Source organism: Myiozetetes cayanensis, unplaced genomic scaffold, assembly GCF_022539395.1.
Source record: "Myiozetetes cayanensis isolate MyiCay16 unplaced genomic scaffold, myiCay2020 scf27, whole genome shotgun sequence".
NCBI lineage: Eukaryota > Metazoa > Chordata > Aves > Passeriformes > Tyrannidae > Myiozetetes > Myiozetetes cayanensis.
Window position 1 is genome coordinate 566,411 of NW_026087488.1, and position 27,541 is coordinate 593,951.

General features: G+C 52.3%; 1 protein-coding gene across 1 annotated transcript in view; it reads left to right on the forward strand.

The window, feature by feature from the left end:
* The first annotated feature begins 289 nt into the window (after nucleotides 1-289).
* MNT (MAX network transcriptional repressor) overlaps nucleotides 290-27,541 on the forward strand; it is a 35,631-nt gene continuing 8,379 nt past the window's right edge. Inside the window, exons 1-5 of the mRNA XM_050321566.1 lie at nucleotides 290-438; nucleotides 9,304-9,865; nucleotides 11,914-11,955; nucleotides 12,623-12,734; nucleotides 27,315-27,507. Of these exons, the coding sequence (XP_050177523.1) occupies nucleotides 366-438; nucleotides 9,304-9,865; nucleotides 11,914-11,955; nucleotides 12,623-12,734; nucleotides 27,315-27,507 (982 nt within the window). The 5' untranslated portion in view covers nucleotides 290-365. The remainder of the gene's footprint in view (nucleotides 439-9,303; nucleotides 9,866-11,913; nucleotides 11,956-12,622; nucleotides 12,735-27,314; nucleotides 27,508-27,541) is intronic.

Below are 27,541 nucleotides of genomic sequence, written 5' to 3' on the forward strand. Positions count from 1 at the left end.
GCCGCCGGATCGGGGCCGCGCCCGCCGCGCCCGCGCACGGCGCCAGCTCCGGGGCCGCGCCCGCCCCGCGCCCGCCCCGCGCCGCCGGCCGGGCCGCGGGGCCGCCCACAGAGCCCCGCGCTGGGCCGGCCGCCGCGTCGCGGCCCGCCCCGTCCCGTCCGGGCGGCGCCCCGCGCTCCGCTCCACGTCTTGGCGCCGCCCGCCGCGTAGTAGCGGGGCCGCGCCAGCGCCCGCCTGTTGTGTTTCTGTTGCCACCCGCCATCTTGTCGCCAGCGCTGCGGCCGGCGGGGCGAGCCCGGGGCGAGCGGGCGGGGCGGGCCCGCGCTCCGGGCGGCGGCGGCGGCGGTGGCGGCCGGGCCCGCGCCATGAGCATCGAGACGCTGCTGGAGGCGGCGCGGTTCCTGGAGTGGCAAGCGCAGCGGCAGCAGACCGCACGTGGTGAGGGCCGCCCGCCCGCGCCGCGCAGGGCCGCGCCTGACAGCCTCGGCCGGTCGGGCCGGCACGGGCGCGGGCACCGGGGCGGGGGGGCACCGGCGCGGGCTTTGCGCTGCCGGCGGGGCCCGGCCGGGAGCGGCGACGGCGGGGGAAGCGCGGGGCGGGCGGGGCGATGACAGGGCACGGGGGCTCGGGGGCAGCGGGGCGGGGGCTCCGTGCGGGGGGCAGCCCGGCCGGCCCTGCTCCCGCCGGGGGCGCCGCCGCCCCCGCCCCGCGCGCTGCGTGTCCCCGGCCGGCGGGGGGGCGGGGCCGTGACGCGTCAGACCGCGCCCCCCACCACGTGCGCGCGGCCCCGCCCCGCGCGGCCCCCCCGGGGCTGCGGGACCCGCCCGGGACCCCGGGACGGGTCGGGGAATTCCCCGCACGCCCGCACCGCTCTCCCGGTTCGGCGGCCCTGGGCCCTCCGGGAGCCGCGGTCCGTGCCCCGGGGGCCGCCGCCCGCACGTGGCTGCAGGAGAAAAGCCTTGGCCCCACTCCCACGGCGGCCCCGGCGCGGGGACTCGGGTGGACCTGCGGGAGCAGCGCTTTGTGCCGCCGCCCATCGTGTCGGTGATGAGTCACGCAGCAGACGGGGGATGCGGTGATGCGGGGCCGCGCAGGACCGGCAGGATTCCCGAGCCCGGAACAAACCTCGGGATTTGGGGCCGGCAGGGCCCGCTCTCCCCGCCGGGCAGTGACAGCTCCAGCGCTGCCCCCAGCCCGGGACAGCCCCCTCACCCCTGCCAGCCCCGGGCTGGTACCGGCTCCGGGCTGGCTGTGCCCCGGGCTCGACACTGAAACAGCCGGGGCTCGTGCTCTGCAGGGCTGTGCGTGGTGGCTCCTGCTGCCGGAGAGATTCCCACTACTGCCTGTGCTGTGGGAACATCCTGTGAGTGGGAGCAAAAAGTGGGGGTCTGGGATACAGAGGAGCAGGAGAGACCTGTCTCATCGTGCTGGGCAACCAACCTCTGAGGCAAGAATTCTTGCTGAGTCGGACATGGGCAAGGCAACACTCCAAGGAAAAGACATCATGCAGATTTCCCAGCTCCAGGAGAAGCTTGTAGGGATGTGTGGGGGTGCGATGTTCCACCAAAGACCGCTGCAGGCAGGAGCTACCAGGGAGGGTACGTGGAACCCAGTCCCTGTGTCTGCTGCACAGACACGTCAGGCCTCACAAAACAGGAGCAGCAGCATCAGTGCAAACGTGGCCACTTCAGGGAAGTCTGAGCACCAGGAAGATGTGTGGCACGGGAGGGAGGAGCCCTGCGTGTGACCTTTGGGTGGCAGGAAGATGTCAGGGGAGAGCACAAGCAGAGGAGTAGCTGGGAAAGACCAGGAAGCAATGAAGTGTTCTGGGTTGCCTTCCTTGCCTTGCCGTTTTCCTCTCCTGCCCCTTCAAATCTGTGTTCTGAGAAGTGTTATGATCTGCATTACACCCCCAGTTACCCTGCAGAACTCCAGGGGGCCAGTCTGGCCTGAAAATCAATGCATTTTGGGAACAGCATTAAATAATGTACACCTGAGCTAATCTAAGGCTGCTGGGTCTGAAGCTAACAGTGGTGCCTGGCCAGGGGCAGGAGGGCAGGATGGAGATGCCCGGGAATCCCTGGTGATGGGGCCGGGAGTGTGGGCTGCAGTCAGTCGGTGGGGCTGCACCAGCCCCAGAGTATCACACCCATACTACCTACACTTTTGGTTTTCCATACCTGGGAATAAAGGGCAGGAAATGTCTCCCAGTCAGCCAGACTTATCGTCCCATCTTTATGAAAAACAAACTGATAAAAGGAAAACCAGAAAGGCTGTGGAGGAAAGGAGAGTAGAATGTCTCAGTGAGGGAAGATGGTCAAGGTATGTCAGGTCCCCTCTGTGGGGATCCCTGTCATGTGGAGCACTTCAGGACCTGCTCAGGAAAACATGGACTGTGAGGCACAGCTGGTCATTCCACCTGCCGGGAGCACCAGGGCCACCCCCAGCCAGACAGAGCTGGTGGAGACTGCTGTGTGCAGTGTGGGACTGAGAGGGAGGGCTTTCTGAGGAGAGGAGATGAAGAAGGATTCCTTGAGAGCAAACAGCATTTGGATCTACACATTCTCCTTGGACTTTGGGAGGTCAGACTGGCAGCTTTTGTCGCTGCTTTGTCATTCTTTTTGCAGTTGATAGTTACTGGGGTGCAACCTGGATCATCTCCAGCTTTGGGGTGCAGCTGGTGGGAGCCCAGACTCAAGCCCTTGACACAGGAGTGGAGTGCTGCTGCAGCACCATGGGCTGGTTCCCGTGAGCACACACACGTCTGAGCAGTGACATCCCATCCCCTGCCTGTGACTGTGTCCTCTGCTCGGCTCTGGTACCAGCATGGCTTTTCCTGCCTCTTCAGCCTCTTCCACCAGTGGAAAATCAAACCATGTAGGCTTTGCTTTTCTGAATTTATAACCAGAGTAAGTTGTCCCCTGTGCCCTCAGCTTTCTGAGGGCAGCTTATTGCTTTGGGGAACTGTGACAATGTTTGGGTTTTCTGGGGTGAACCTGTCACGGCCACCCTGACCCACTGCAGGGAGACCCAGGTGGTTCTTGGTGTGGAGCCCACCCAGGGTTCCTGCTCCTGGCTCAGGGAATCATAGAGTGTGGTTCAAATTGCATTTACAAGATGTTTACCTGAAAGCCCATTGAATATTATGTATTATAAGTATTTCAGAAAACATAATTTCAAATTTCTGAAAACAGTAGAGTTTGGTATGTCAGCTTGAGCTGTACCAGTGAGAGAAACAGCTCCCAAGGGAGTTGCGACATGGGGTCTCAGGGTGAAAGGGATTTGGGTGCCTTGGGATCCTCGAGCTGAATCACTCGGTGTTGCAGCCGGGTTCAGACCTTGCTGAAACACTTGCTGGAATTGGAAGGATGCAGCACAAGTGGTTGGTTGTTATCTTCCAGTAAGCTGGGAGGAAAATGCAGGTGACAGGGGGTAGGAGGAATGGTTTGCTTTGTAATGACACAGCTGCCCATATACATCTACGGAATCCTCCCTGACACTTCTACAACATAAGCATTGACTACTTAAAATAGTAGGTTTTGAGGCTCTTTTGCTTGTGTGCTCATTGCACACCCTGGTGTGATCCCATGCGTGTGCTGGGGTTGGCTGGATGCTTCCTGCTGGGCCTGCGTGGCTTGGAGAGTTTCTTACAACTGGATGGATTTTCTGTAGATTTGCAGAGAAATGTGGCAGAAATGAAACTGCAGTGGTTTGGCTCATCTGTGCTGTGTGTGTGCGCTCAGCAGACCCGTTCTCCTACATGGTGACAAATGTTCTGTAAATGATGGTACCAGTAGTATCGTTATTTGGATCTCATTAATTTGTGGGGAGCAAACCAACAGCTGTGGGGAGGTGAAGGGAACAGCTGATGTGTTGCATTTCTATACTGTGAACACCGTGGGGATGCAGACAGTGACACCCACTGTGGGGGCCATACACCAGCATTTCTGGTTGTTCTGGGGGTCAGCATGCTGAAGCACTCTTGTCCCCACCTGTGTTCATGCTTCACAATGCTGCTGCTGCTGCTGTAACCCTCTTGCTGTAAGCACATGGCTCCCAGGCACGTAAACTCATATTTACACGGCACAGACCCACAGCTCAGGGTCCTTCCCCTGTTACGTGCGAGCTCCAGAGACATTTGACTTGAATTACAGGGTGGCCAATTTCTTTGAATTTAGGTTAATCTGAGAATGTTTTGTGAACAAAGAAAAACAAATTTCATTATAATTGCAAGTAACTAGTATTTGTTTTGTTAGGGTTTTTCCCATAGATGCTCATCTGTGAGCGCTCAGCTCGTGCTCGCTGCTCCTGGTGCCGCGCAGTTCGTTCACACCGTTCCTTCCCCGGGCAGTGCGAGCACGGGCAGTGACCCTGCAGCAAGCACAGTTAGGGGCTTTTCCTTCTCAACAAACTGCCAAACACTGGAATAGCATATTAAGGCACAATGTAAATTATCCATAGAGACTTGAAAAGCTGTTAATGTTAGAAACATTTGCCAGGTATTTATTTGGTTATGGTTGATTCCTCTTTGGGGTTTGGGAGACGAACTACAAGATTTCTTGAGGGTCTTTCCCTGCTGCGTTCCAGGAGCTGTGGTGGTTTTGTTTGAAAGGAAATGCTTCCTTGTAAGCCATCTGTCTCCGTAAAGTAGGAATAAAATGCGTGTGCTTGCTAGATTTTATCAGGCAAGAGGATCACCGTGTCATTTCTCTTAATTGAAGTCAGGTTTGGATACCTAGGTCACTGGTTTCACTAGTGGTCTGTACTGGTTGGAGCTAAGGAGGGATAGTTCACATGAGGGCTGATTTTCCTTTGCCTTTAGAGATATGGCATGAAGGTGTGATCATCCTTTGGCTGACAAAGTGGAGATTTGAGTGTTGTTAGCAGTGAATGGTGACCCAGTCTGCAGGTGAGGTGTGAGCAAGTGGCAGCAGTGCCGGTGCAGTGAGATCACTCATCAGGGAGAGTGTCAGGTGGGAGTGGGGGTCTCTGAACCCTGAAACCAAAACCCCAGGAGGGCTGGCTTAGCTCTCACGCTTCTGAGTCCTAACTGTGAAGCATTTCAGGAGCCTTTGTGACCAGCATGCTCCTAAAATATGGTTTAGTCTTTATCTCATGTGCCATCGTGGCCCAGTGTGTGTGAGGAGGAAGGGACATGGGACGGTTTGGTATCAGGCTTGAAGTGTCACCACGTGCCCAGCAGCCAACTCCGTAGTGTGGGCATGGGGGTGGGAAGCAGGGCCGTGTTGGGTCTGCCACGTTACTGGTGGGGAAGCAGCAGTGTAAAGGGACGCCAAACAGTGAGACTTTAGCAAAGATGGTAGAGAAAAATGGGGCTTTTATTGTGCTGCTGTCATCCAGGATTCAGAGGGGCTCAGAGAAGGGGGTCCCAATTTCAAAGTGGTCTCAGTCCTACAGCATGTTCCTGTATGTGGAAGCATCCATGGCTGGTGACTACAGCCTCTGGTGTCAGCAGCATTCCCTATGCTCAGAGCTTGCCTGGCTCAGGCTGAGCTTTGCTGGGCTCCAATTCTGCTGACTGTTCTTATCTTCCCTTTCCTTGTTCTCCTCTGCAGAGCCAGGGACCTGCAGAAACAGAAACCAACCTTCAGGCTCCAGCCTGCCCTTTCTCTTGGCATGGGTGTCCCCCTCCAGGCTGGCCTTGGGAGGAGGAAATACCTGGAGATTCTTTCTGTCCCCAGCACTTTCCTGGTAGGAGCCTGGGGTGACTGCTGCAGGTGACACTGCTCTAGATCCTGTGTTAGTGACACCCAGGCCATTCCCTTCTGGGGATATGGCTGTTTGGGGTGTGCAGAATAAGCTCCCAGAAGCAATGAATGGTTCAGAAAAACAGTTTAGACCATTCAGAAAATGACAGCACAGAACTACCAGTGCCTCGCTGTTCCAGAGTTAGGGATGTCCATTGAGCACACACAGAGCACAGAAGTAGGATGATTTGCTATGCAAAGGCACCCTTGATAAATTCTGAGTACTGATAGTGTCCCTAGTGAAAAATAGGAGCATTAAAAGGGCACTGACATTCCTTAAGGCCTGCTCCTCCTGCAGCACCCCGGGAGGCTCAGGCTGTGCCCTGGGGCAGGGGGGGCACATGTGTCTCTGCCCCACACTGCTCTCTGTGTCTGCAGCCCTGGCTGTGACGGGTGGTGTTTCCAGGGCAGGCAAAAGGGAGGAGATATATTTAAACCCAGCAGATTATTAGGTAACAAAGTTAAGAGTGCCTTGGTACTGTGTATTCCTGGACCATGAGGGCCTTAAAATAGCACCAGGCCACCGGTCAGGAGTGTTGACCCTGTTTCTGTGTCCTCCTAGGAGAGGATTTGCTGTTCTGTCCCATGGCTGCTGGTGTTGCTGTTGCTGTCTGGGTGGCGTGGCCAGAGAGCTGAGGTCCCTGCTCTCACCATGAGGGCTTGATGGCAGACAGAGTGGTGTGGGCAGGGTGGGATTCCTGATCCCTGCGTGCCTGGCCTGTGGTTCAGACCCCTGGAGCGTTCTCAGAGCGGGTTCGCTCACTTGGTTTGTCTCATCCTCAGCCCCCTTGATAAGAGTGTCAAGAATGAGTGGAAATCACATAATTTTGGGTGCACCTTTGGGTTCATCAGTCCTTGTAGCCCAAGGGGATGCCCTGAGCCTTGGCTTCCTTCTGTGTCTGGGCTTGCAGGAGTTCCTGTGCTGAGTGCACTGCATGGGAAGGACTGACCCTCATGTGTGTCTGAGCACACGGTGCGCTGGTCACTCATCCCTGACGTGTCTGTGACCCACTGTGGGTGAACTTCCCTCATATAGAAGGGTGTCTTTGGTTTGTGTGCAAGGTGTGAGTACAAACTGAGCAGGAGACAGAACTTTATCACCCAATGGAAGGGTTTCTATCCTAAGAGGTGACTCAGGGACCCTCCAGTCCTCTCACTGGGGAGGAGTTGGCAGTGTGGATCCTTTCTGCCTGTGGATGAGTCAGACACAAAAGGACAGGGGCTCACTGGTGTCAGATTTTGGCTAAAAAAAATCCTTGAAATAAACTCTTTAGCTCAAGGGAGCTCAAGATTTGCAACACCAAAGGCCTTGCTGGCAGTTTGTCAGCAGCCCGAGGGCTGCACCTGCTTCCAGAGACATTTACATAAATATTTCTGATCAGTAATGCATGCTTTAACCTTGCTTCCCTGTTCTCCTGCATCCCTGAGGAAGGAACACTGCTCATTGTAGGAGTTTTGTGCCGACTCCTGCTCCCACACGGCAGCACTGCCGGTGCAGACCTTGGCTGTCCTGGCTGGATCCTCTGCTCTGCTGTGGCGACGTCACCTCCAGCCACCAGTGCAGTCACCAGTGCAGCCCAGGCAGGTCCCACTCTTCACCAGACCCCACCAGGGCTTCCCATTAATGGGCTTCCCTGCTACTCCCTCCCCTCCATCCCGGGGCAGTTCTAAGTCTGGGTGGAAGTTGTGTGGTCTGTGGTCCGGCGTGTGCCCGGAAAGCGGGTGCTGCTCAGCCCCGCCGCTCTCCCCGTGTCCCAGGCCGGGTGCCCAGGCTGCCCTGGCGCCTGCAGCATGGCCAGACACGCACAGGGAACACCGTGAGTCAGCAGGTCCCCAGGGCTGGGTTTCCTCGTGTGCCCTGTGCCAGGGCCATTGCATTGGCTCTGGCTGCGAACCAGCAGCAAAGTGGAGCAAAAGATCTGCAGACAAAGGGCTTTTCTGTATTGGTTATTAATGTTGTTCATTTGAGCCACGCAGAAATTGTAGGTAGCTAAGATTTGTACTTACATCAGGAGATTCCTGCTGGGGTTTTTGCCACCCTGCACTGCTTTGCTTCTTCCTTTAAGGAAATGTTGATAATTACCCTGAAATATTTTGAGAAAATACAGAGGAATGCTGCTTTCAGCCTTAGCTGCTGCTTAAACATCCTCCCTCCTGTTTTGGAGTCAGTCAGATCTTTTGCTCACTTACCCCTACTTGTGTTGCAGGAGTTGAATTAAAACTTTGGATTTGAGTCTCGGGCAACCCTAGGAGGAGTGCTGTATGGATGTGAAATCCTTCCTCATCATGGAATTTCATGGGTGCCTTTCCCAGTGCTGTAGGGTCAGAGACTGGGGCTGCAGCCCTGGTGCTGGAGCTCAGACCGGGGGTGTGGTTCTCCCTATGTGGTTGCTGGACAGTGTTCACCTGGTCAGATGGGTGCCTGACCCTGTTCATGAGCTCCTAAAGTGGGTGGGGATGTGTTTGGGCTGTTGCTGCAACTGAACTTCAGGAAATCGCGTCAGCTGAATCTAGGGCAGTGTCACTGTGCAGTCACATGTACCAAAGGGCATTCAGACTCAGGAATAAGAGTTTTGTTCCCTTTATTCTCTCTGTAGCTTTTGCACTACGCCCCTCAAAAGGCAGGTAAGAAATTATCCCAGCAGTGGCAGGGCCCCTGAGGCGTGGTGAGGGCTGGGCAGCTCTGTGCCTGGGAGGACCCTTTTCCCCTTGTTCTACTTGTTATGTTCAGTGCAGCTTCTTCTTGAAGATCACTGCGGGGTTGAACGTAACCTGGTAATTCCAGGTTGCAGGATATACTCTCTTCTATCAAATTTCCTAAGTATACACTCCAGCTTCAGCATTTCGGTTGAACCCAGGCTTCTCCTGGGAACAGGCTCTGTTGGGATGTCTCTTGGAGCTTCCTCTGAATTATTTGATACTGGCAACTGTATAAGACAGGACACCCAACCGTACGCATCCTTCCACTGATCCCTTCCTTGATGGAGTAAGGGTTTATCTTCCAAATATTTGTATATTACTGTGAAGAGGTTGGTGCAGCACTTTTAGTAGCGACTCCTCAGAGGCTTCCAGGAGCGGGATCTGCTGAGCCTCATGGACAGTGGGTTTGGAGATATTTGATTAAGGCTGTGTGATGTCTAGATGCCAGGGCCACTGGCGCCACAGGACTTGTATAAATAAATTTTCCTTGTGCCATGTTCACGCAATTAAAGCTGGAGCCCTGGATCGCGTTTGATGAGGTTTATTTTGCTAGTCGGGCCACACAGATTTAATTTACTTTGTCTGGTGTTATAAAAACATATAGGAACGTACACACATCAAAGCCAAGTTTAGGAGCTTGAATAAAAGCCACAGCAGTAAAAGAGGTGCCCTGGCGGGTTTGTGTCAGTGCAGTGTCCATGGAGCTGGGATTTACTCAGGGTAGTACAAAGCATGGGGTATTTTAACCTAAGGAGCCTGCCCTGTGCTGGTTCAAGGCTGCGGCTGGGGAAGGTCAGGGAAGTGCCACTGCTCACTGTCAGTGTTTCTCTTTCAGAGGAGAATGAGAAGCATGAGAAGCTCCGCTTGGAGAGGGAGCAGGAGCAGAAGAAGTCCAGCAAGGCCAGCGCGCCGCGGGCCAACAGTGCCCTGTCCCCGGAGGAGCCCCGAAGCGAACTGCTGGTGCCTATCTCCCCCCCGGCCCCAGTGCCCCCACCGCCCCCGCCCCTGGCAGCCCCCATTTCAGTCATTCCCATCCCTGTTGTCACCAGTTCCCCCCAGCAAGCAGCCCAAACCGCCCTGTCCCCGCCGCTCGTGCAACGCCACCAGCCCCTCGTAAGCACTCCCAGCGTCCCTAAGGAATCCTCGTCGGTGGCGCCGGTAATCCAGAGGCCACCGGGCCCACATCTGCCGGATGGGAAAGCTGCAACCCCTCCGTCGGGCAGCCCCAAGCAGCTCCAGCATTACCCGGCACCGGTCCTGGCCATCTCCCAGCACCACGTGGTCCCGCAGCCCATCCAGCCCCTGCAGCACCCGGGAGCGCCCGCGCCGCTCGGCGCCCTGAAGCTGGCTCCGGCAGACGACCTGAAACCCATCGAGCTCAAGAAGAGAATTGGAGGGTGAGTGCAGTGTGTGTGGAGGTGTCCAACAGGGACCAGGCAAAAACGGTACCAAAACATGCATCGCTCTGGAGCAGCTCCTGCTTGTGCGAAGCATTGTCAGATCAGAAATACCGAGACCCATGAATGTTTGATGTCTGTTTGGATTGCTGAGAGCAGGGTTTTTTAGCTTGATGGGATTTAATTTTCCCCCCTGACTCCACACTATAAGATTCTGTACCAGGATTTTTTTTTCCCAAGCCAGAACAGTGTTAGGAAGCAAGTCCTAGCTTGTCTGATCTCAAGTGGCATCTGGTGTTATGTTTGACAAAAGATCTCTGCTTGTACTGGTCAGAGAAATCACATGGCACTGCTGCTTGCAGGAGCTTTGTTGAAAACTGGGCTGTGATCTGGGAGATGTCATTCCCAGGACAGGGGTCATCTTAGCTGCTGTTTCAGTTTCTCAGTGCTGGAAGTGCTAAGGGCCTCCTGCTTGCCCAGAATCCTGCAGCTGGAAGAGGCTGAAGGCTGTTTAATCTGCCCTCCCCTCAGACAGGACTTGTGGCTCTGATGTTGCTCCAGGTTAGTGTTTATCTGACTTGCTCCTATGGACTTTGGCTGTTGGAGACTCTGCCTTCTCCATAGGTGGTTGTTTCCAGACCACAGTGTCCCGATACTGTCTGATATTACTGCCTGTGGAATGGGAGAACAAACCATTCCCTTCTTTGCAGCACTTCTTCCTGTTTCCCTTGGCCCTTTAGTTTTCCTGCAGGATAAGTGACCTGGATCTGTTCAGTCGTCCCTCCTGGGCTGTGCTACCTGGGCCTCTGACCGCTCCAGCGGCCTGTGGTGGGGGATGGCTGTTGGTAGCAGTGTTGGAGATGGTGTGCAAAGCCCAGGGGGGCTGGAGGAGATGGAATGTGTAGTGGACAGAAAAAGGGTTCATAGTGTCCATTGGGATGTGGAGATCCCAAAATACATAGAAGGAAACAGCAAAAGTAGTGCAGATAAGAGTTTGTGAAGATAAAGGCTTTGGTAAAATGCCAGTGATTCCTCTGTGGAAAGCTTCAGAGCCTGTCTGTAAAACACCCAGCTGTAGGAAGGGTCCATCAGCCTACACAACCCTGTCACTGCCTTTGTGTGGGCTCAGATGGCTGTGGTTTCTGCTGGCATGGGTGTACCAGGGCAGGCTGCACGAGTTTGAGTGGGGTGGCTGCGGGTGCACCCACAAACTGCTCCCATGCCATCACACTGAGCTTTGCTTCTGGGAGGCTGGGAGGGCTGTGGTCCCAGTGTGGAGTGCAGCTCACCACTGTGTCCCCCTAGAACTGCTCCATTAGACTGATGTCTTTTTCAGCCTGTAAATGTTTCATGGGAAAATGCTGTCAAATGTTTGTTTTCAAATACCTGACAATTTATTAATGGTGATTACCTCAATGCCCTGTATTTTCAGGCAAAGGCAAATTACTTTGCACAGTGTATTGAAGATACTTGAAATCTACACATCTACTAATGTACCTTAACAGCACTGTAGCTGAAAAATTGAGAACATTTATTTGTTTAGCTTTCCCTAAAAATACTCCTCTTTTGGGAGGGTGGGGATGAACTCAAACCCCAAAACCAGAAGCTCACTCTGGTTCTTCCTTGAGCGGTGACTGGAGAATTCCTGGATTGCTTCATTCCATGTATATCCTCAGCTTTGTTGTTTCAGGCACAGTAAAAACCTGAAGCAGTTGGAAGTGTCTGCCCAGTATTGAACACTTGAATTTGGAACTGCACAAACCTTGTCCCACTGGAGCGTAGGTGCAGATTACACCTTTTGTACCTTGTGTGCAGTGTATGCACAATGTGTACATCTAATGCACGTGTAAAGTATGTAGTTTATCTTGAAACGGTATGGGCAGAAATACAGATGTGCCTAATGTTACACCACTGATCTCTGAACACCTCTGTTGGTTTTGAATCTTGACCTGTATCTCCTTGACACACACACACTGCTGCAAGCACAGGTGCAATGCAGGAGTTTTCAACCTGACACTGAGCTGATCTTTGTTCTGTTTGGGTTACAGGGTTGGGACCAGGGAAGTACATAATAAATTGGAGAAGAACAGGTGCGTAGAAAGCCAGGGGTTTGGTTTTTTTAATTGTAATCTTTTTTTGGCCTATAGTCTGTCAATATTTGTTTGGCTTTGGTGGGGTTTTGTTTGTTTGTTTGTTTGTTTTTAAACAAATAACCTGAACAAAATTCTTAGTGGCTTTTACTGAATCTTGCAGCATTGCTTTGCTTTCTTCCAGCTCAGTTCTGCATTTCTGGCCTCCCCGTATGTTCTAACTGCACCACTGCGTCCCATCACCCTGTAAAGCCCCGATCCCGCAAAGCAAACCCCCGTGTGCATAACAGCGGGACTCTCTTTTAAAGTAATAAGCCAAAATCAGGGGTCAGTGTACAGTGTGAATACAAAATGAAAACCAGTTCCTGACCCAAAACTCTTACAAACCTGACTAGTTAATGAGAAATAAGGTGACAGTGGAAGCACAGGGAGATGGGATGTTTCATTTAAGGCCGCACAGTGTTCCTGACAAAGCTGGGATAGAATCCGGGCACACAGCCCTGGGGTGGGCTGGCTCAGCTGTGAGTGTGCAGGTGGGCTGGGGTCTGCTATGCACAGGTGTAGGTGCTTTGCTGGATTAAGGCCCCGTTAAGATCTCCCCTCTGTGGAACTGGACACACACAGGTGTGTGTCCCATGAGCTGACGATGCACCTGTGTTTTCTTTAGACGTGCACATTTGAAAGAGTGCTTTGAGACTTTAAAGCGCAACATCCCCAACGTAGATGACAAGAAGACCTCAAACCTCAGTGTCCTCAGGAGTGCCTTGCGATACATCCAGGTATGTGCAGCGCTCGGGGGGCTGCGGGCTGGGCTGTGCAGTGCAAAGGGAAACAGGAGGGAAAGTCTCCTTCCTCCTCCTTCTCCCACAGGATGTTGTCATTTATAAACTCCCGGTTTCCAGAGCATTTGGATCTTCTAGGAACACTTGCTTCATGCAGTCTCCTTATTCTAGAAGTTCCAAATTAACCACAAAACATCCTTACCAGCAGTGGTGACACAGGGAGCAGATAGTTCAGATGATCATAGAGGTCCAGGCTGAGTGAACTTCAGCTGCTACTTTTGGACTCAGGTGAATTTTAATTTGTATGATTTGGGGAGGTTTTCTCTTTGCTTAACTAAAACAGATTTCTGTGAAGGTTTGGTATGTCTCAAATATTTGACGAGATGGAGATGGGAGTGCAGGTCATTTGCTTGGAAGCAGGGAAAGTCTGGAATTTGGGGTTGCAGCATGAAGCTGCAGGTGGGTAGGGTACCAGGAATGAGTCTGGGGGAAAGTAAAGGTAAAATTCAGTTGTGTTTGCAGCTGGAGGGAAGTTAGTGTTTGTGTTTGCTTGTTTAACGTTTGTGAACATGGTTAATGGTAGCACAAAAGAAACTGTAGATGTCCTTTGTGAGTGTGAGTGAAATTAATAGCATGTAATGCAATTAAAATTCATCTGGAAACTGGAAGAGTTGCTGAATTTATAATGCAAATGAAGAGAGCCAGTAAACCTTGTACTTTCTAGCTAGAATAAAGGATGCTGAGGACTGATCACAATGGGCTTTTGCACTGCAAAATGTCGTCTTTTCCTCACTTTCTTCCCATTTTCCTTAGTCCCTCTCAAATATCATTTCCCTCCGGTGTTCAGAAGTGCTGGACATGGATTACTCACTTCAGCTTCACTTTGGAGAGTCAGTAATCCCTCAGAGTGAGATCAGCTCAGCCCTTCTCGTTAGTCTTCCTCAGCGATTTCCCTCAGAGAGCCTTTGTTTGGGGCAAATTCTGATGGTGCCTGTCCACTATCTGTGTTGCCCAAAAAGGTGTTTTTGGGGGTGTGGTTGTATTGCAGCCTAATGGGCATTGGAGAAGATCTGAGCCTTTCTTTGGATTTCGGCAGACTGATGTTCGTGGGGATGAGCCCCCATGAGCAGTAAGGGAGCAGAGTGATCCGGTCACTGCTGTCTGCTGTCAGGAGCGGTGTCTGGCGTTGTGGCTGACACCCTGGGAGTGCTGATGCACCTGCAGACTTCTCTGTGAACAGACTCTGCTCTGGCAGTGGTTTTACTCTGTGCTTTTGGAAAGCACCTTAAAATTCTGTTTGAGACTGTCAGTGGAGATGGGTGATCCTGCCTCTCCCTCCTCCCGGGCTCCCTCGTGCAGTGTGGGAGTCTCCAGTGTGGTGCAGGTCTGTGCTGTCTACGGGCGTGTGGACCAACAGCTCCATAAATCGCTGGGAGTGCAACCCTCAGCACGTCCTGTTAGGGGGTGTAAGGTGCTTTTTAATGGTCCAGAGGGTGTTCACAGATTCAGAACCATGTTTTGTTTCCTATAAGTTTCTGCTCAGGTCTGTTTCAGTGCCGCCTTTGAATTGTTTCTCCCAGCCTGGATCCATTCTGGGAATCAGGATGGCTGGGATCAGGTCTGTCGACCTGGCTGCTGTGGTGTGATTTCTCCCATGCTGTTGTGTGTGCCCACCATCTGGGGCTGATGGAGGTCTTGGGGTGGTGTGATTTCAATGTGTTCAATTGGTCAGTGAAGTGAAAATGCAGAGGTTGGGAGGGCTTACGGCTCAGTGTTCCCTCCTAGTGTGGGACTGTCACCAGCAGGGGCTGTGTCTGCACAACTCTGCTGTACCAGCTCTGCTGCTTGTGCACCACAGATGTTGTAGCTTGCAGGAGGAACCTCTGTGGTAGCGAGCCTGGGGTGTGCAGCACTGGGACAGGGCCAACCATCTGGGTGTCCGTCAGTCAGTGTGGCAGCATTGGGCTGGCGACAGGAGGAGTGGTCAGGCAGCCACCCCGCGTCCTGGTGCTTGCCTGGCACGGAGAAGGTCACAGTGACCTCAGGCCTGTCCCAGCCCCCCTCCCTCCACAGTGGTCAGTGCTCCCATGCCAGTGTCCTCCTCCACATGTGCAGGGAGCACATGGCGAGTGCCAGCCCTGGCTGACGTGGTGGGACTGCCCGTGGGCAGCAGCCGGCACTGACCTGGCACCGGTGCTGGCCCGCTGCCCGTGGGCAGTGACACGGCCTGGCCGTGACGTTGTGTAACCTCCTCGCCGCATCATCCCCTCCTCCTCTTACCGGGCCCTGGGAGCGTCTCTGGCAGCTGCTTGCCTGAGCTCGGAGCAGCAGGGAGGATCCCAAGCAGCAGGGAGGATCCCGAGCAGCAGGGAGGATCCCGAGCGCAGTTCTCCTTGGCAGCGCCTTCGCCGTGGGTCTGCGCCTCTGTCACAGGATTCAGTTGTGCTAAAAACTTAAGTGCTGTTTATTTGCCTGAAAGAACCCAGACCATTAGAAATCTGATTGGAATTTTCAGCATTCAGAATTAAAAATTCATCTTTTTTTATATATTTTTTTTTCTTAATGCAGTTTGAATTTAGCTGTGATCTGTTTCAGCAAAACTAACGTGTGTCAGTGTGGGGATGGGCACTGATCATGCGCCAAGCTCCATGTGTTTTACTCACAGGCTTGGTGCTTCCCTTGAAAAGAGAACAGGGAAATTGTGCAAAGGAGATTTAAAGCTAGAACCTCTCACTCCCAGGATAGTGAAGCAGTTTTTCACTAAAGGGAAAAAACCCACCAAAAACCCAAACACAAATGAGCCTCACAGGGGAGGAGCACAGTGCACCAGCTGAAGCTCTATGCAGTGGCTGCTCCGTGCCTGTGGGCATTGTGACAGTGCACTGATTTCTTCAGCCTCTCTTCCTACAAAATCCTTTTTCCCCTGTTCCAGCTGCAACTTCTTAGAAGCAGGCGGTTTGTTTCCTTGGCTGGATTTAAATATTTGTATCTGCATCAAATCAGATAAGTCAGAAAGTTAAATTCTGAACTTCCCATGGAGCTGTCATTTTAATTTATCCTTGGACATGGGCTTGTACTCTGCAACAGTAAATTACATCTGCAATTAAACACACTGTTGCACAAAGGAAATGGGGCTGAACGCAGCTGGAAGTTAATAATCCCTTAGTTGGTGATTCAGCTTAAAGCGGTGTGGGCTGTTGTTCTGTGGCTCTGGGCTGAGGGGGGTTTCCCAGCGGGTCCCACAGCAGGATGGGCTCCATTTGTTACAGGGGCCACCTCAACCCTTGTTCTTCACTCTCCTCCCCACAAAGCTTGAGTGAAAATGCTGGAGACCTCTGGGGAGTCTGTAAGATGCATGGAGTGCTTTGGCTAAAAGCATAGTGGGAATAAAACGCTGTTTGCTTTGAGAGAGCAGAGCCCTGTGTGTGTGGCTGTCCTGGAGCAGTGTCCCCTGGCAGAGGCCAGGCAGGAGAGGCCTGATTTCCTCAGAGAGTCCCACTGCAGAGGGGTCTGCTCCACCTGTGCCACGGAAGGAGGGCGGAGGAACCCAGGCCAGCCCAGCTCAGCTCAGCCCAGCTCAGCCGACACGAGACACAGCTCACAGCTTGTGCAGCTGGGCCTTCTGATGTGATTCTCCTTGAAGAATTCCTTACCCGCTAGGAAATGTTGTAATCATCATCTTTGAAAGCTAGTTGAAGCCCTTAAGCAAGACTGCTCCTCTGTTCTCAAAATGTGCCTGTCACTGTGGTACCTGAGCACTCTCCAGTTTCGGGGGTTATTTTATATTGCACATTTAGTGTAACATGACATCCAGGTGATTTGCTCACCAGGTGACACTGACGTGAGGCAGCCCAACCCAGCAGTCTCGGGTCATGCTGCATGTCCTGATGTTGGCCAGTTTCCATGGTATAACTGAAACCTGACTAAATAACAATGTGCTTCCAAAATCTGAGACGCAGCTGAGCTTCCCAGGGTGCGAAAAAGCAAAGAGCAAAATCCTTGGAAGGTGGTGAAGAAGGGCACCATGTGTTCCAAAGCCCTACATGTGCTGCTCAGGTATGGCAGAGGTATTGGGAGGCTGTTGTGCTGACACGTGTTGGGTCGTGGTCCCACAGAGCTGTGTTGGCTCTTCTGTGAAAGAGACTTTGCTTACAAATTCACACAAGTCATCTACCTGCCCTGTTTGTGGTGTTAGAGACAGAATGTAGCTGTGGTGAGCTGAGAATTTATAGTATGGCCAGTTTGTCATTATTGCCTCGGGAAGGGGTAGGAGGGGTGGAATTTCTTTCTTCCCAGGGAGCTGGGGTTTGCCATCCTGCTGATGGGACGAGTACTGGAGCAAGGCCATGGAGTGGCACTGGCTGAGTACCTGCCTCTGGGACCAGTCTTCCCAGGAACCATCCACATAAATTTTTGATGCAAACCAGTCTTTTGATTTTTCTGGTTGGTTGCACTTAAAAGACACGTATAAATGAGCAGCAAAGCCATTTAAAAGTCAGAAGGCTGCTTGTGCAAACATTGTTGCTGCCACTTGAACTGCAGCCCAGATGGCCAGGGAAATATATTACCAAAGTGAAGTAGTCTACATCTTCATGATGGAAACCTTCCCTTTCCAAAGGCAGACAGGGCTGGGCTGCAGCACCCTCCCAGCTCCTCGCAGGTGATGGTAGCAGCCCCTGACAGTTTCTGTGGCCTGATTCCTTCCTCAGGAGCTAAACAAAGTGTTCAGGCTAAAAAATAGTCCGGTGTTCCGGACTCAAGGAAACGGACATCTCTTTAGATTCCCAAGTAAATTGCTGCATTGTTCATTTTGGGGGAAGTGTGCCTGATTTCCTCCTCTGATTGCGGATGTGGCTTCCTCAGCGGAGCTGTTTCCACCTGCCTGGGCCATGGCCTCAGCTGACCTGTGGCTCTGTCACCACTGCCAGAATGGTGGCATTTTCCTTGTCATGTTTCCTTGGGTTGAAGTTAAAGCAGGGACAGAAGTTTATGAGTCTCAGATCATTGAGAAAGTGGGTTCAGCAAACTCAATCAGTAAATGACAGAGCTGATGCCTGACCTCCTGCCAGGGGTACAGACCCTTTGGGAACTGATTTACCCGTGCTCACTGGTGCTGGCAGTCACTTATGATGTTTAACTTGTCTCTTTTGGCTTCTCAAACTGCCCAAAGCAACACGTTGTGCACCTAAAAATTGTGTAGTTGCCCATCCGTGCCAACAATAATCAACTTAAAATTGACTCCCTTTAGGGCAGAATGAATACAAAGTACTGTCCAAGGATACCTAAGTAGTGCATGTAAAAATCCTTTTTGAGCTGATCTCGTGGACTTGTGAACAGACCAGATACATTGGTTAAATTTTCCTGTTAATAACCACAGCATCTCTTCGTCTTTTGGTTTGTTTTATTTCTCGGTCACTTCAGTGGTGCCTGAGCACAGTAATTCATCTCTGTCTGCATGTAGGTGACCAGAACAAGAGCAGTGGCAGTGCTTGAGTTGGGGTTTGAGTGTTGGTGGGTGCTGGAGGGCACTGCAGCCATGCTGGATCCTGGTGCAGGAAGGTGCAGGCACAAGCCCACATGTCTGACATTGGCATTTGGTTGTGGTTAAAGACCAGGTCTCATTTACATTCAGGCACTGTCGTGGCTGGATTATTGATGGAAATGCATAAACCAAACTCTTCAGCTGAATCCAGTTAAGTTCCCCAGCTTGAAGAGGATGTCTTTTTTCTGTGCCAACTGTAAGGTGAATACACTCATCTTCTGTAAAACTTGTCTAGTAAGAGTTGGGTCCATCAGTACCTGCCTTGCCTCGCTCATGTGAGCAGCGTTCACGTGCCAAGCTGTGCTGCTTCATGTTGTTTACCTGACCTGATCCATTGATTATATCTTGTCTAATTAGACTGAATCTCATTGCCAATAATGAAGACCTCTAGCATCCATAGGCTGTAGTCATGCAACACGTCATCTGTAGATTTCAGAAAGTGATGAGTAATAAGACCTTTAAAAGAGTAGTGTTTAGTAACGTAAAACAAGTTGGAACCTGCTTAAAAATGTGAAACTGAATCCCCTGCTGTCCCTACAGCTGCAGCAGGACCTCAGGGAGGCTCATCCCAGGAGCCATCAAGGCATTTTTATTTGCAGGATTGGTCACAAAACATGTCCTGCAGTAGTTCTTAAAAATGCCCAGTGTTTGGACCTTGCTGAGCGTGTGGAAGATGTTTCTTAGCCTTTGCCAAGTGATGGTGATTTTGTTAATGTCTCACTTGTGATTCGTACACAAGAGTTTGGAAAGGGTTAATGGAATTGTAAACCCATAGATGTCTGTAATTGTCAGAGAATCCACACCTGTCACACTGCTGTCATTTAAGTGGTAGTTTGAAGAAGCATTTGGGGTTGTGAAAACCAAAACAACCTGTAAGGGGAGCACAGCACAGGGTTTAGAAATGCTGGTGTGTGGTAGCTGGTGTGGGTTGTGTTTGGGGGCTGTTGCTTATTCTGGTTGTCAACCTGCAGTCGGAGCTGGCACAGGAGGGAGAAAGGGCATAGGTCCTGAGCCTTGATAATTACAGTTTGATTGCACAGGCTGTTTTCTATGTGTGACATTGCAGAAGTCGCCTGCCTTTAAACTCACTGACATCACAGCTGTGTGGTTTGCGTTGTGGGTTTGATTTTCACAGAGAGCCTGATTCACAGAGAGGTCTGGGCTCTGTGGCACAACTGACAGGGCAGCTTGGGTTCCTCTTCTTGTCAGTAGCAAAGATGTGTGTTGATACTCTCTAAAGTTACCATGAAATAGTGCCCGACTGGAAGTCAAACAAAGAGCTTTGAGAAAGTAATAACCACAGTGCACAGAGTGCCGCAGATTTCAGCTGTGCTGTCCGAACTCTGCAGCTGGGGATGCTGTGGCAGCCAACACTGTCAGTTATGAAATAATCAGTGAGGGGGATTCTGAGGCTGTCATGCAGCAGCAGGAAGTTGGTGTCAGCTGAATCTCCCGTTGTCGTGTTACTCTGACGTGACAGGAATCCTGATACCACATGCTTTGGAGAGTGTGGAAATATGAGTAAAATTTTTGCAAGGCTCCCTGTCCCAGCTGTAAGTTATAAAAAATTAATAGTGACTCTGATGCTGCCTGTGCCTTGGCCTTGCCCTGCCAGTTCTGTGTTCCATCCAGAGACTTCCCTCTGTGTGACTGGAGTTGCTTTATTGTCCCTTTCTCTTCACTGTCGGGCCTGTGCAGACCTTGGGGAGCTGGGTGACCTTGGGAAACAGCAAAGCTGCTTCTGCACAGGGTGGTGGTTAACACTGTAAACAAACCAGAAAAAAAATGGATTAACTGGTTTTCAGATTTATTTTGTGTCTGTCTTGTTTATGTCATTATGAGTTGAAATATCAATTTGAGGTTTAAAAGATCCTTTTCACCATGGGCTTCGTACTGTTTTCTTGAATCCTTCTTGGGGATGCACCACTCATCCAGGGACAGCCTGAGTGGTACCCACAGGAGAAATCACAGTCCCCAGTCTAATAACGAGGGTGTCAGGTAGGGACTGTTGGTCCTGTCATGCTGAGACTCATCTTGATCTGAGTAATGAGGCTGCTCAGGCCATCTGGAGACAGCATTTAGGGGAAATTATGTCTGAGAATTCTGGCTCTGATTGAAAGTGCCAGGTAGCTGGCAGGTGAGCTCTTGTCCTGTCCTGCCACCTCAGGGGCAGGTGCCTGATCGTGCATTGTATTTGTATTTAGGGGAGCAGGAACTAGCTCCCTGAGGGTGATTGGGTGGTTTCCTGCAACATTAGAAAGAACAACTTATATTTTGCCCCTCTTCCCAAAAGGCTGAGACCTTTGAGAGGACAGTGTCTCCGAAAGGTGATGGGTTTCACTTTGCACACACCTGCAGAGTTGGGTGGGTTTGCATAGAGCTGTGCATCCAGAGCACTTCGTGCTGATCAGAGCCCTGGGTCCCCAGCAGCTGCCACCTTCTTGTCCCTTCACGTTTAGGAATTTCATGGGACTTCACCTTTGTAAGGTAACCCTCAGCCCAGCAGAGGAGCTTCAGCCTTGGGAGCAGCTGGGTGAGCAGTGGTGGCAGTCTGGGCACAGTGGGCACTGCAGCTGCTGTGCCCAAACCAGCGCAGAGGATGGGTCTGCGCTCCTGGGCACAGAGGATGGGTCTGCGCTCCTGGGCACAGAGAGTGGGTCTCCACTCCTGGGCACAGAGGATGGGTCTGCACTCCTGGGCACAGAGGATGGGTCTGCACTCCTGGGCACAGAGAGTGGGTCTGCACTCCTGGGCACAGAGAGTGGGTCTGCACTCCTGGGCACAGAGGATGGGTCTGCACTCCTGGGCACAGAGAGTGGGTCTGCACTCCTGGGCACAGAGGATGGGTCTGCACTCCTGGGCACAGAGGATGGGTCTGCACTCCTGGGCACGGCTGTGCCTCCTGGCCTCGCACAGGGTTGGCTTATGTTTAACAGCTGGCTCTTGCATCCTCCCACTGCTGCAGCCGTGGCCATGACAATGAGGGAGGTGGGTGGAGAGAAATCCTCTGGTGACCCAGATCTGCTCCATGGGCCGTGGGTGGAGCCACTGGGATGTGAGCAAGTGGCACTGACCTCCTCACACAGGTGGGGGAACTGGGAGGAGAAGTGGTGCGGGCTGATGGCAGCCCTCTGGAGCTGATGGCCATGTGTCATCATGGAGGCTTGGGAAGAGCTTCCAAATGCCCCTCATCCAGTAGTTGTGTCGTTAATAATGATCCCTCCTTGAGATGCAGCGCACTTCATTTCTGTTTGCAGAAAATGATGACAGAGGCGTATTTCCCATAAATTATTTTAATTTTCAAATTTTTTTATTTGCATACTGCAGAATTAAATTTAGAATTATTAATTCCAAATTCTTAATTTCCCAAATTATGATTGTCTGTTTGGAATCATTTTCTGAATAACAAACACCAGGGTATTTCAGGGTCTTTGGAACATCCAGAATCTGCTGGAATCATTAAAATTGTCTTGCTTTTTTCCTGAACAACAGAGACTGGTTGAAAAAAAATAAAAATAAGAAAAGTAAAACACACAATCAAGCTTAACACCAAGTCATTGCAAATCATACTTCAGTTCTTTTAATTTGAATTTCCTTTATTCTTGGTAGCCATATTAAAGAATAAACCAGATCTGCTGAACTGCTGGCAACCAGTATGGGTCCAGTGACTGGCCTGGGCATGGCTCTGCTTCTCCCTGCTTTGTTGTATCATGTGTTCCAGTTGGTTGCTATCTTTTTTTTTTTTGGTTATTTTTTTTCTGAATTTATTCTTTATCTTCCTGGTTTGGATTCTTCCTCCCCTCTGCCCCAGTGACTGTTTGTACTTTGTCCAGAGCGTGGTGCTTCAGGAGGCGGGCTCTGCCAGCCCTGTGCAAACAACCACGTTCCAGCTCTAGTTTTGATCACAGATTATGGCCCAGTGTCTCTTTTTATCAGGGGCCTGAAGCACATTTCTCAGTGTGAAATGATAAATGTAAATACCAACGCGTGTTCTCATTTCCTGCGATTGCTCTGCTCCAGGCAGATTTCCTATTCTGGGAAGTATTTCTGTCTAGATGTTCATCCCTGCCCTTGCAACCAGGTTGAGCAGTGGTGGGTGGTGCCCACCCTGTCCAGCCCCACTCCCCTGGGACCTGCTGGAAGCGGGTGCAGCGCCTGCAGCAGGCGATGGTCCTGAAATCCCGTGCCTGCGAGAGGGTGAGGTCACCTCCTGGAACACAGCAGTGCTCCTGCTCTGCCATCCTCGGCCACCCTGAAATCCCATGCCTGTGAGAGGAGGAGGTCACCTCCTGGAACACAGCAGTGCTCCTGCTCTGCCGTCCCCGTCCGCTGGCTGAACACGTTGAACACGTGGAGGAGCTGGGTCACGAGGCTGCTGGGAAACACCCATGGCCTGGCTGCAGGGTGGTGGGTGTTGTACTGACAGGGAGCGAGGCTCTGTGTTTCACCCTGCAGGCTTTGTTTTGGTTTTGGTGCTGGTGTGGAGTTTGAGATCTTGGGAGGTTGAAACCAGGGCATGAACACCAGGAACCTGGAGTCCTTGTCTGCGCCTCCCCTGTCCTAGTCCACTGGGCACCGGTCATGGCAGGACCCTCGCCCTGTTCCCCCAGTGCTGAGTGCGGTCCTTTAATGACTCAGGGCTTTGGGTTGAGCCCATCAAAATTTTGCCTCACGTCTGGGGAAAGCAGGGCCGTGGTCCTGTGGGGCAGCAGAGGCTGCAGTCGGCGTGGCTGCGGGTGGTGACTGTAGCGGGGCGGTGACGTCGCTCTGCGGTGCTGCCGTCGTGTCCAACCTGTATTTTCCCACTGTCAGCGGTACCGGGCCAGCACATCCGGCACTGCTGCGGGATCTCAGCTCGGAGAGCCAGCGGAATGAAGCAGTTGCCATGGAAACCATGGCTTTGGTTCCTGTGGCAACCAGCCGGGGTTTCACATGGCTGCTTCCTGCAGACCAAGGGGCTGGTTGGCATCAGCAGGGACGGGGGCCGGGGGATCTGGGAGGTCTGCAGCGCAGGAGTGGGTCCTGTGCGGGCAGAGTGTGGCAGATGTGTCACCTTGGCAAGTGCAGGCGTCGCTGCAGAGGGTGGGGACACCAGCCTCATACCAGGGAAACTGGCTCCTGGTTTTCCCACTTTCATGCTGCTCCATCGCAGCAGGTCGGATGGGGTTGGGGCAAGTGGTTGTTGTAGGAACTCCACAGGCAGTTTAGTACGATTCAAAGTAGGAATGCACATGGATGGATTCATGGGAGTATGAGGAAATCCCTGATTCCTTCCTGGGGTAGCCCAGCTTCCCCCTCAACTGGGTCATGGTTTACTGACTTTTAGGTGATGCTCATGTGGAATGTTTTTAGGTGTGTAGAGGTGAAAAATAAGAGTTCTAAAGTGGTAGCTTCTATAGGTTCCTCACACTGCAGAGTAAGAGTTGCCTGGACAACCGGGGTTCCCAATTGCTTAACAGGAAAAAGAGAATTGTTACAATGATTGCACCACAGACGTAAGGAAGAGAGTCTGTGCTGGAGCTTGGTGCTTGCAAAGAGCAGTCTGGGCTGGGCTGGGCTCTTGTGCTCTGCAGAACTGGCGCTGCCGTGGTGCACACAAGCTGTGCTCAGTCAGGTGTCCCCCACTGCCCTGTGCAAACAGAACAGAGCTGCCAGGGGCACCCCGACCTTCCTCGGGCTCCTGGGGCCAGCCCAGCCTCACCACTCTCAAAGGAAGTGGGGAAACAGAAATGCAGGTAACTTAGGTGACCTTTCCACCCTGAAGAAACAGGGTCAGGATTTCATGAGCCAGGTTAAGCATGTGTCCTTCAGGATCTTAGCAGGCAGCTTAACTGTCATCCCAGGTGCCAGCACCAGACCTGAACCCTCACTGTGGCCCTTCCTGGTGGCTGTGGAGGTGGGTTGGACGGCAGCTCCTGCCCTGTAGCTGTCCCAGGTCTCTCTGCCTTAATGAAATATCACACCTTGAAGGACAGGTGGTCAGGCATTTGTAAGAATTCTTTTATCAAAATGTAACTCTTCAGTGATTGTGTTGTTTGTAGTTTCAGGGACCCTCTGCCTATTTCAACACTAATGTTACCTGCCCTTTCTGTTGGAAAATCCCAAAGGCTTGTGTCTGGGGAAATGATGTGTGGTTACTTCTTATTTTAAAGCTATTGTGTCTGTATTGCATAGGATCCATGGTGATGGTGCTGACAGAAATTCTTGTTTATTGGGGGTCAGTGGGTGTCTCTAAAGGTGCTTGTTGTGCAGCAGCAGGTTGGTGACCACAGTCCCAATGGCTAAGGTTTGGCTGTCTCTGTGGACTTTGCTGACTGACGGGAAATCCTGGCACCTGATGTGGCCAGGATGATTTGCAGAAAATAATCTGTCATCAGGGAGATACCCAGAGAGCTGTGTGTCCCTGGGGCTGCCGGTCAGAGGGGACGTGGGAGACACTCAGCCGCCCTCTTCCATACTGGCTGCAGTGGGAAGAAATACAGAGACAGGGGGTCCCTGCTCCCTGTCCCTCAGTGAGTGCCTGTTCCTGCAGTGAGACCCGGGCCATTCCTGCTCCCAGACTCAGCTCCCAGTGCAGGGCACACACCCATCCCTGTGGAGCCTGGGAAGGAGCTGCATCCATGGGTACCCGCAGAGAGCAGGGCAGTGCTCGGAGGGAGCTGCAGGAGAGGCAGGAAGGCTCTGGTTAATCACACCCAGTTCATTATTAGGCCAGAGCAGCTCAGCCTGGAGATCCGTCTTTACCAAGTGAGCCCCAGTGAATTGCATCCCAGAATAGTTTTTGAAAGATTACCAGTGCCAGCAGGGATTCCAGCCCATCTGCTCCTCCAGCCTCCCTGGCAGCTCCCCTTGGAGAGTGCCCAGCCGTGAGTGCCGAGCGGGAGCCCTGGGAGGAGCGAGGGGCAGGCGGGAGCTGGTGCCCGGTCAAGGGCTGGGGCTGCCTGTGCTGGAGACAGAGCCCACAGGGCTGGGCTTGGACCAGAGCCACATCCCAAAGCCTGTGGAGCGCCTGGAGAGCGACAGAGTGAGCTCCCTGGCTCTGTTTGCTGGGAGACTCCTCCTGGTGCTTCCTAAGGGTTTGCCTGCCTTCCCAGTAATTAAAAGTTTATAACTAATTACCAGCTGCCCCGCTCATATCTCATAGTTATGCTTTCCCTCGTGCTGGGAGTCTCCTCTCGCAGCGGGGAGTGAAGCCAAGTCTAATCTGCTTGAGTATGCGTGTGCTGTGCCCGATGCAGGCACCGAGGCTGCAGGGATTTCGTGCTCACTCCTCCTGGAGAGCTGTTCCTGTTCTGTCCTCCTGTGCCCTGCAGCTGTTGGGAGATGCTGCAGAGTGGGGTTGGGCTCATGTCTGCGCATCAGGTTTAGCCTCAACCTTTCTCCTACTTGCCTCTTTCCTGATCACATAGTGAGGGGGAAGACATTCAGACAAGTTATCTTCTTGCATATTCAAACCTGAGCAGGAGTGTGCACTTTCCTCATTGCTCTGTGTCCCACCCACACCCCCTTCCCTGGGAATCAGAGCACACAACTGTTTTCTGGGTCAGGCAAAAATGCTTTGGCTGCACTTGGTAGGGAAAGAGACTTTAAAACTAGTCTGTGGATTAGGGCCTCAGCCATGTGGGAATGTCAGGGCTGGTGCAGAGAGAGCCAGGACCCTGTCCCCCCTCCCCTGCCATCCCTATGACCCCCTTCCTGTGGTGGGCTGCAGGTCTGCTGGGCTTGCCCAGGACAGAAGTGTGTGAGTTGGCATCTGCTGCTTGCTTTGGTTTGGAAAGCAGCAGGAGGGAGAGAACTGCCCCCTTTGCCTGATAACCCTCTGTTTTGAGGGGCTTTTAGCTGAACTGAAGGCAGCCGGGCCGGGAGGCAGAGGAACTGTCTCCACTGACACACCTGCAGTGGTTGTGCCCTGCTAACACACTTTGTTTCGCTGTTTTAAAAATACTTCCTTTATTGCTATTACCAGGACAAAGGTAGCGGTAGGAGCTGCCCTAGTCTGTGTGTCAGCTTAGGCTGCATTAAAGGCCTGGCTGAACAGGCTTTAAAGTCCTTCCCAGCAACCTTCTGATCTACAGCATCAGCAGAACCATTGAAAGGCATAAGGTCAGGTTGTGATTGCACTTGTCCTGGAGAACCTTAGAGACAAATAAAGAGCACGTGTTCAGAAGACCGTGAGCCTGGTCCTCTGCCAGCTGTGGGGTTTGCTTTTGAGCTCAGTGCTTGCCAGCAGTGAGGGAACAGGAGCATCTGTGCAGGCTCTGTGTGGCTGGTATTTTCAGGAGTGTGTGGGATTTAAATTCCGAGGGGTGAAACAACTCCAGAAAACGGACAGTCTATATGTGGTTTTACAGATTTCACTTACTGTGCCTGTTTGATGCAATAGTAAGAGCTGCCCCGGGCTGGGGGCCGTGTTCTCTGTGACTGTGCAGTGTTGCACCGCTGGCTTAAACTCATCAACACATACTTTGGTGAAGACGAGCTGTTGCTTTCTGCTGCATTCTCCGTAGCTGGTCCCCTTCCAGTCTGTGTGATTTATATTTCCCAGCAGCAGCACGGGGCATCTCCCTATACTGTACTGACTGATGAGCAGCTCCCAGTGCCAAGGGGGCATTAAGCAGGAAAAGGGGAACATACACAGTTCCTTCATGCCTGACCTCAGGATTCCTCTGTGATGCAGGGGGTTGTTGGCTCTTCACCATCTCTCCTAGGTCAGGGGCTCTTGGTATGGTGTGTGTTGCTCAGAAGCTCATCAGTACTTGTGCTTTTCCTTTCCTTCTAAGTGTTTCAGGTTTTGAGGCTCATCAGTTTTCCCTCAGCAGGCAGAAAGCATTTGACCAGAGCAACCCTTCAGGTGCCAGCTCTTGTCCTTCTCTTTCTGCCTGAATTTGGCAGGTGTAAGTGTAGCTGAACACATTTTACACCAGCGTAACTGGCAATATAAGAAAATTAGCTGTGGACATGGGAGTGACCAGGTTAGTGTGGACTATTCTTGTCTTTGTTCACATTATATTTCTTTTTCTTCCTGCTGTTTCTAGACTTTAAAGAGGAAGGAAAAAGAATATGAACATGAGATGGAGCGGCTGGCGAGAGAGAAAATCGCTACCCAGCAGCGACTGGCAGAACTGAAGAACGAGTTGAGCCAGTGGATGGACATCTTGGAGATTGACAGAATTATTCGACAGACAGTTCAGCCAGAGGATGACCAGGCATCTACCTCGACAGCATCAGGTACCCATAGTTTTTCCTCTCCTTGTAATCACCA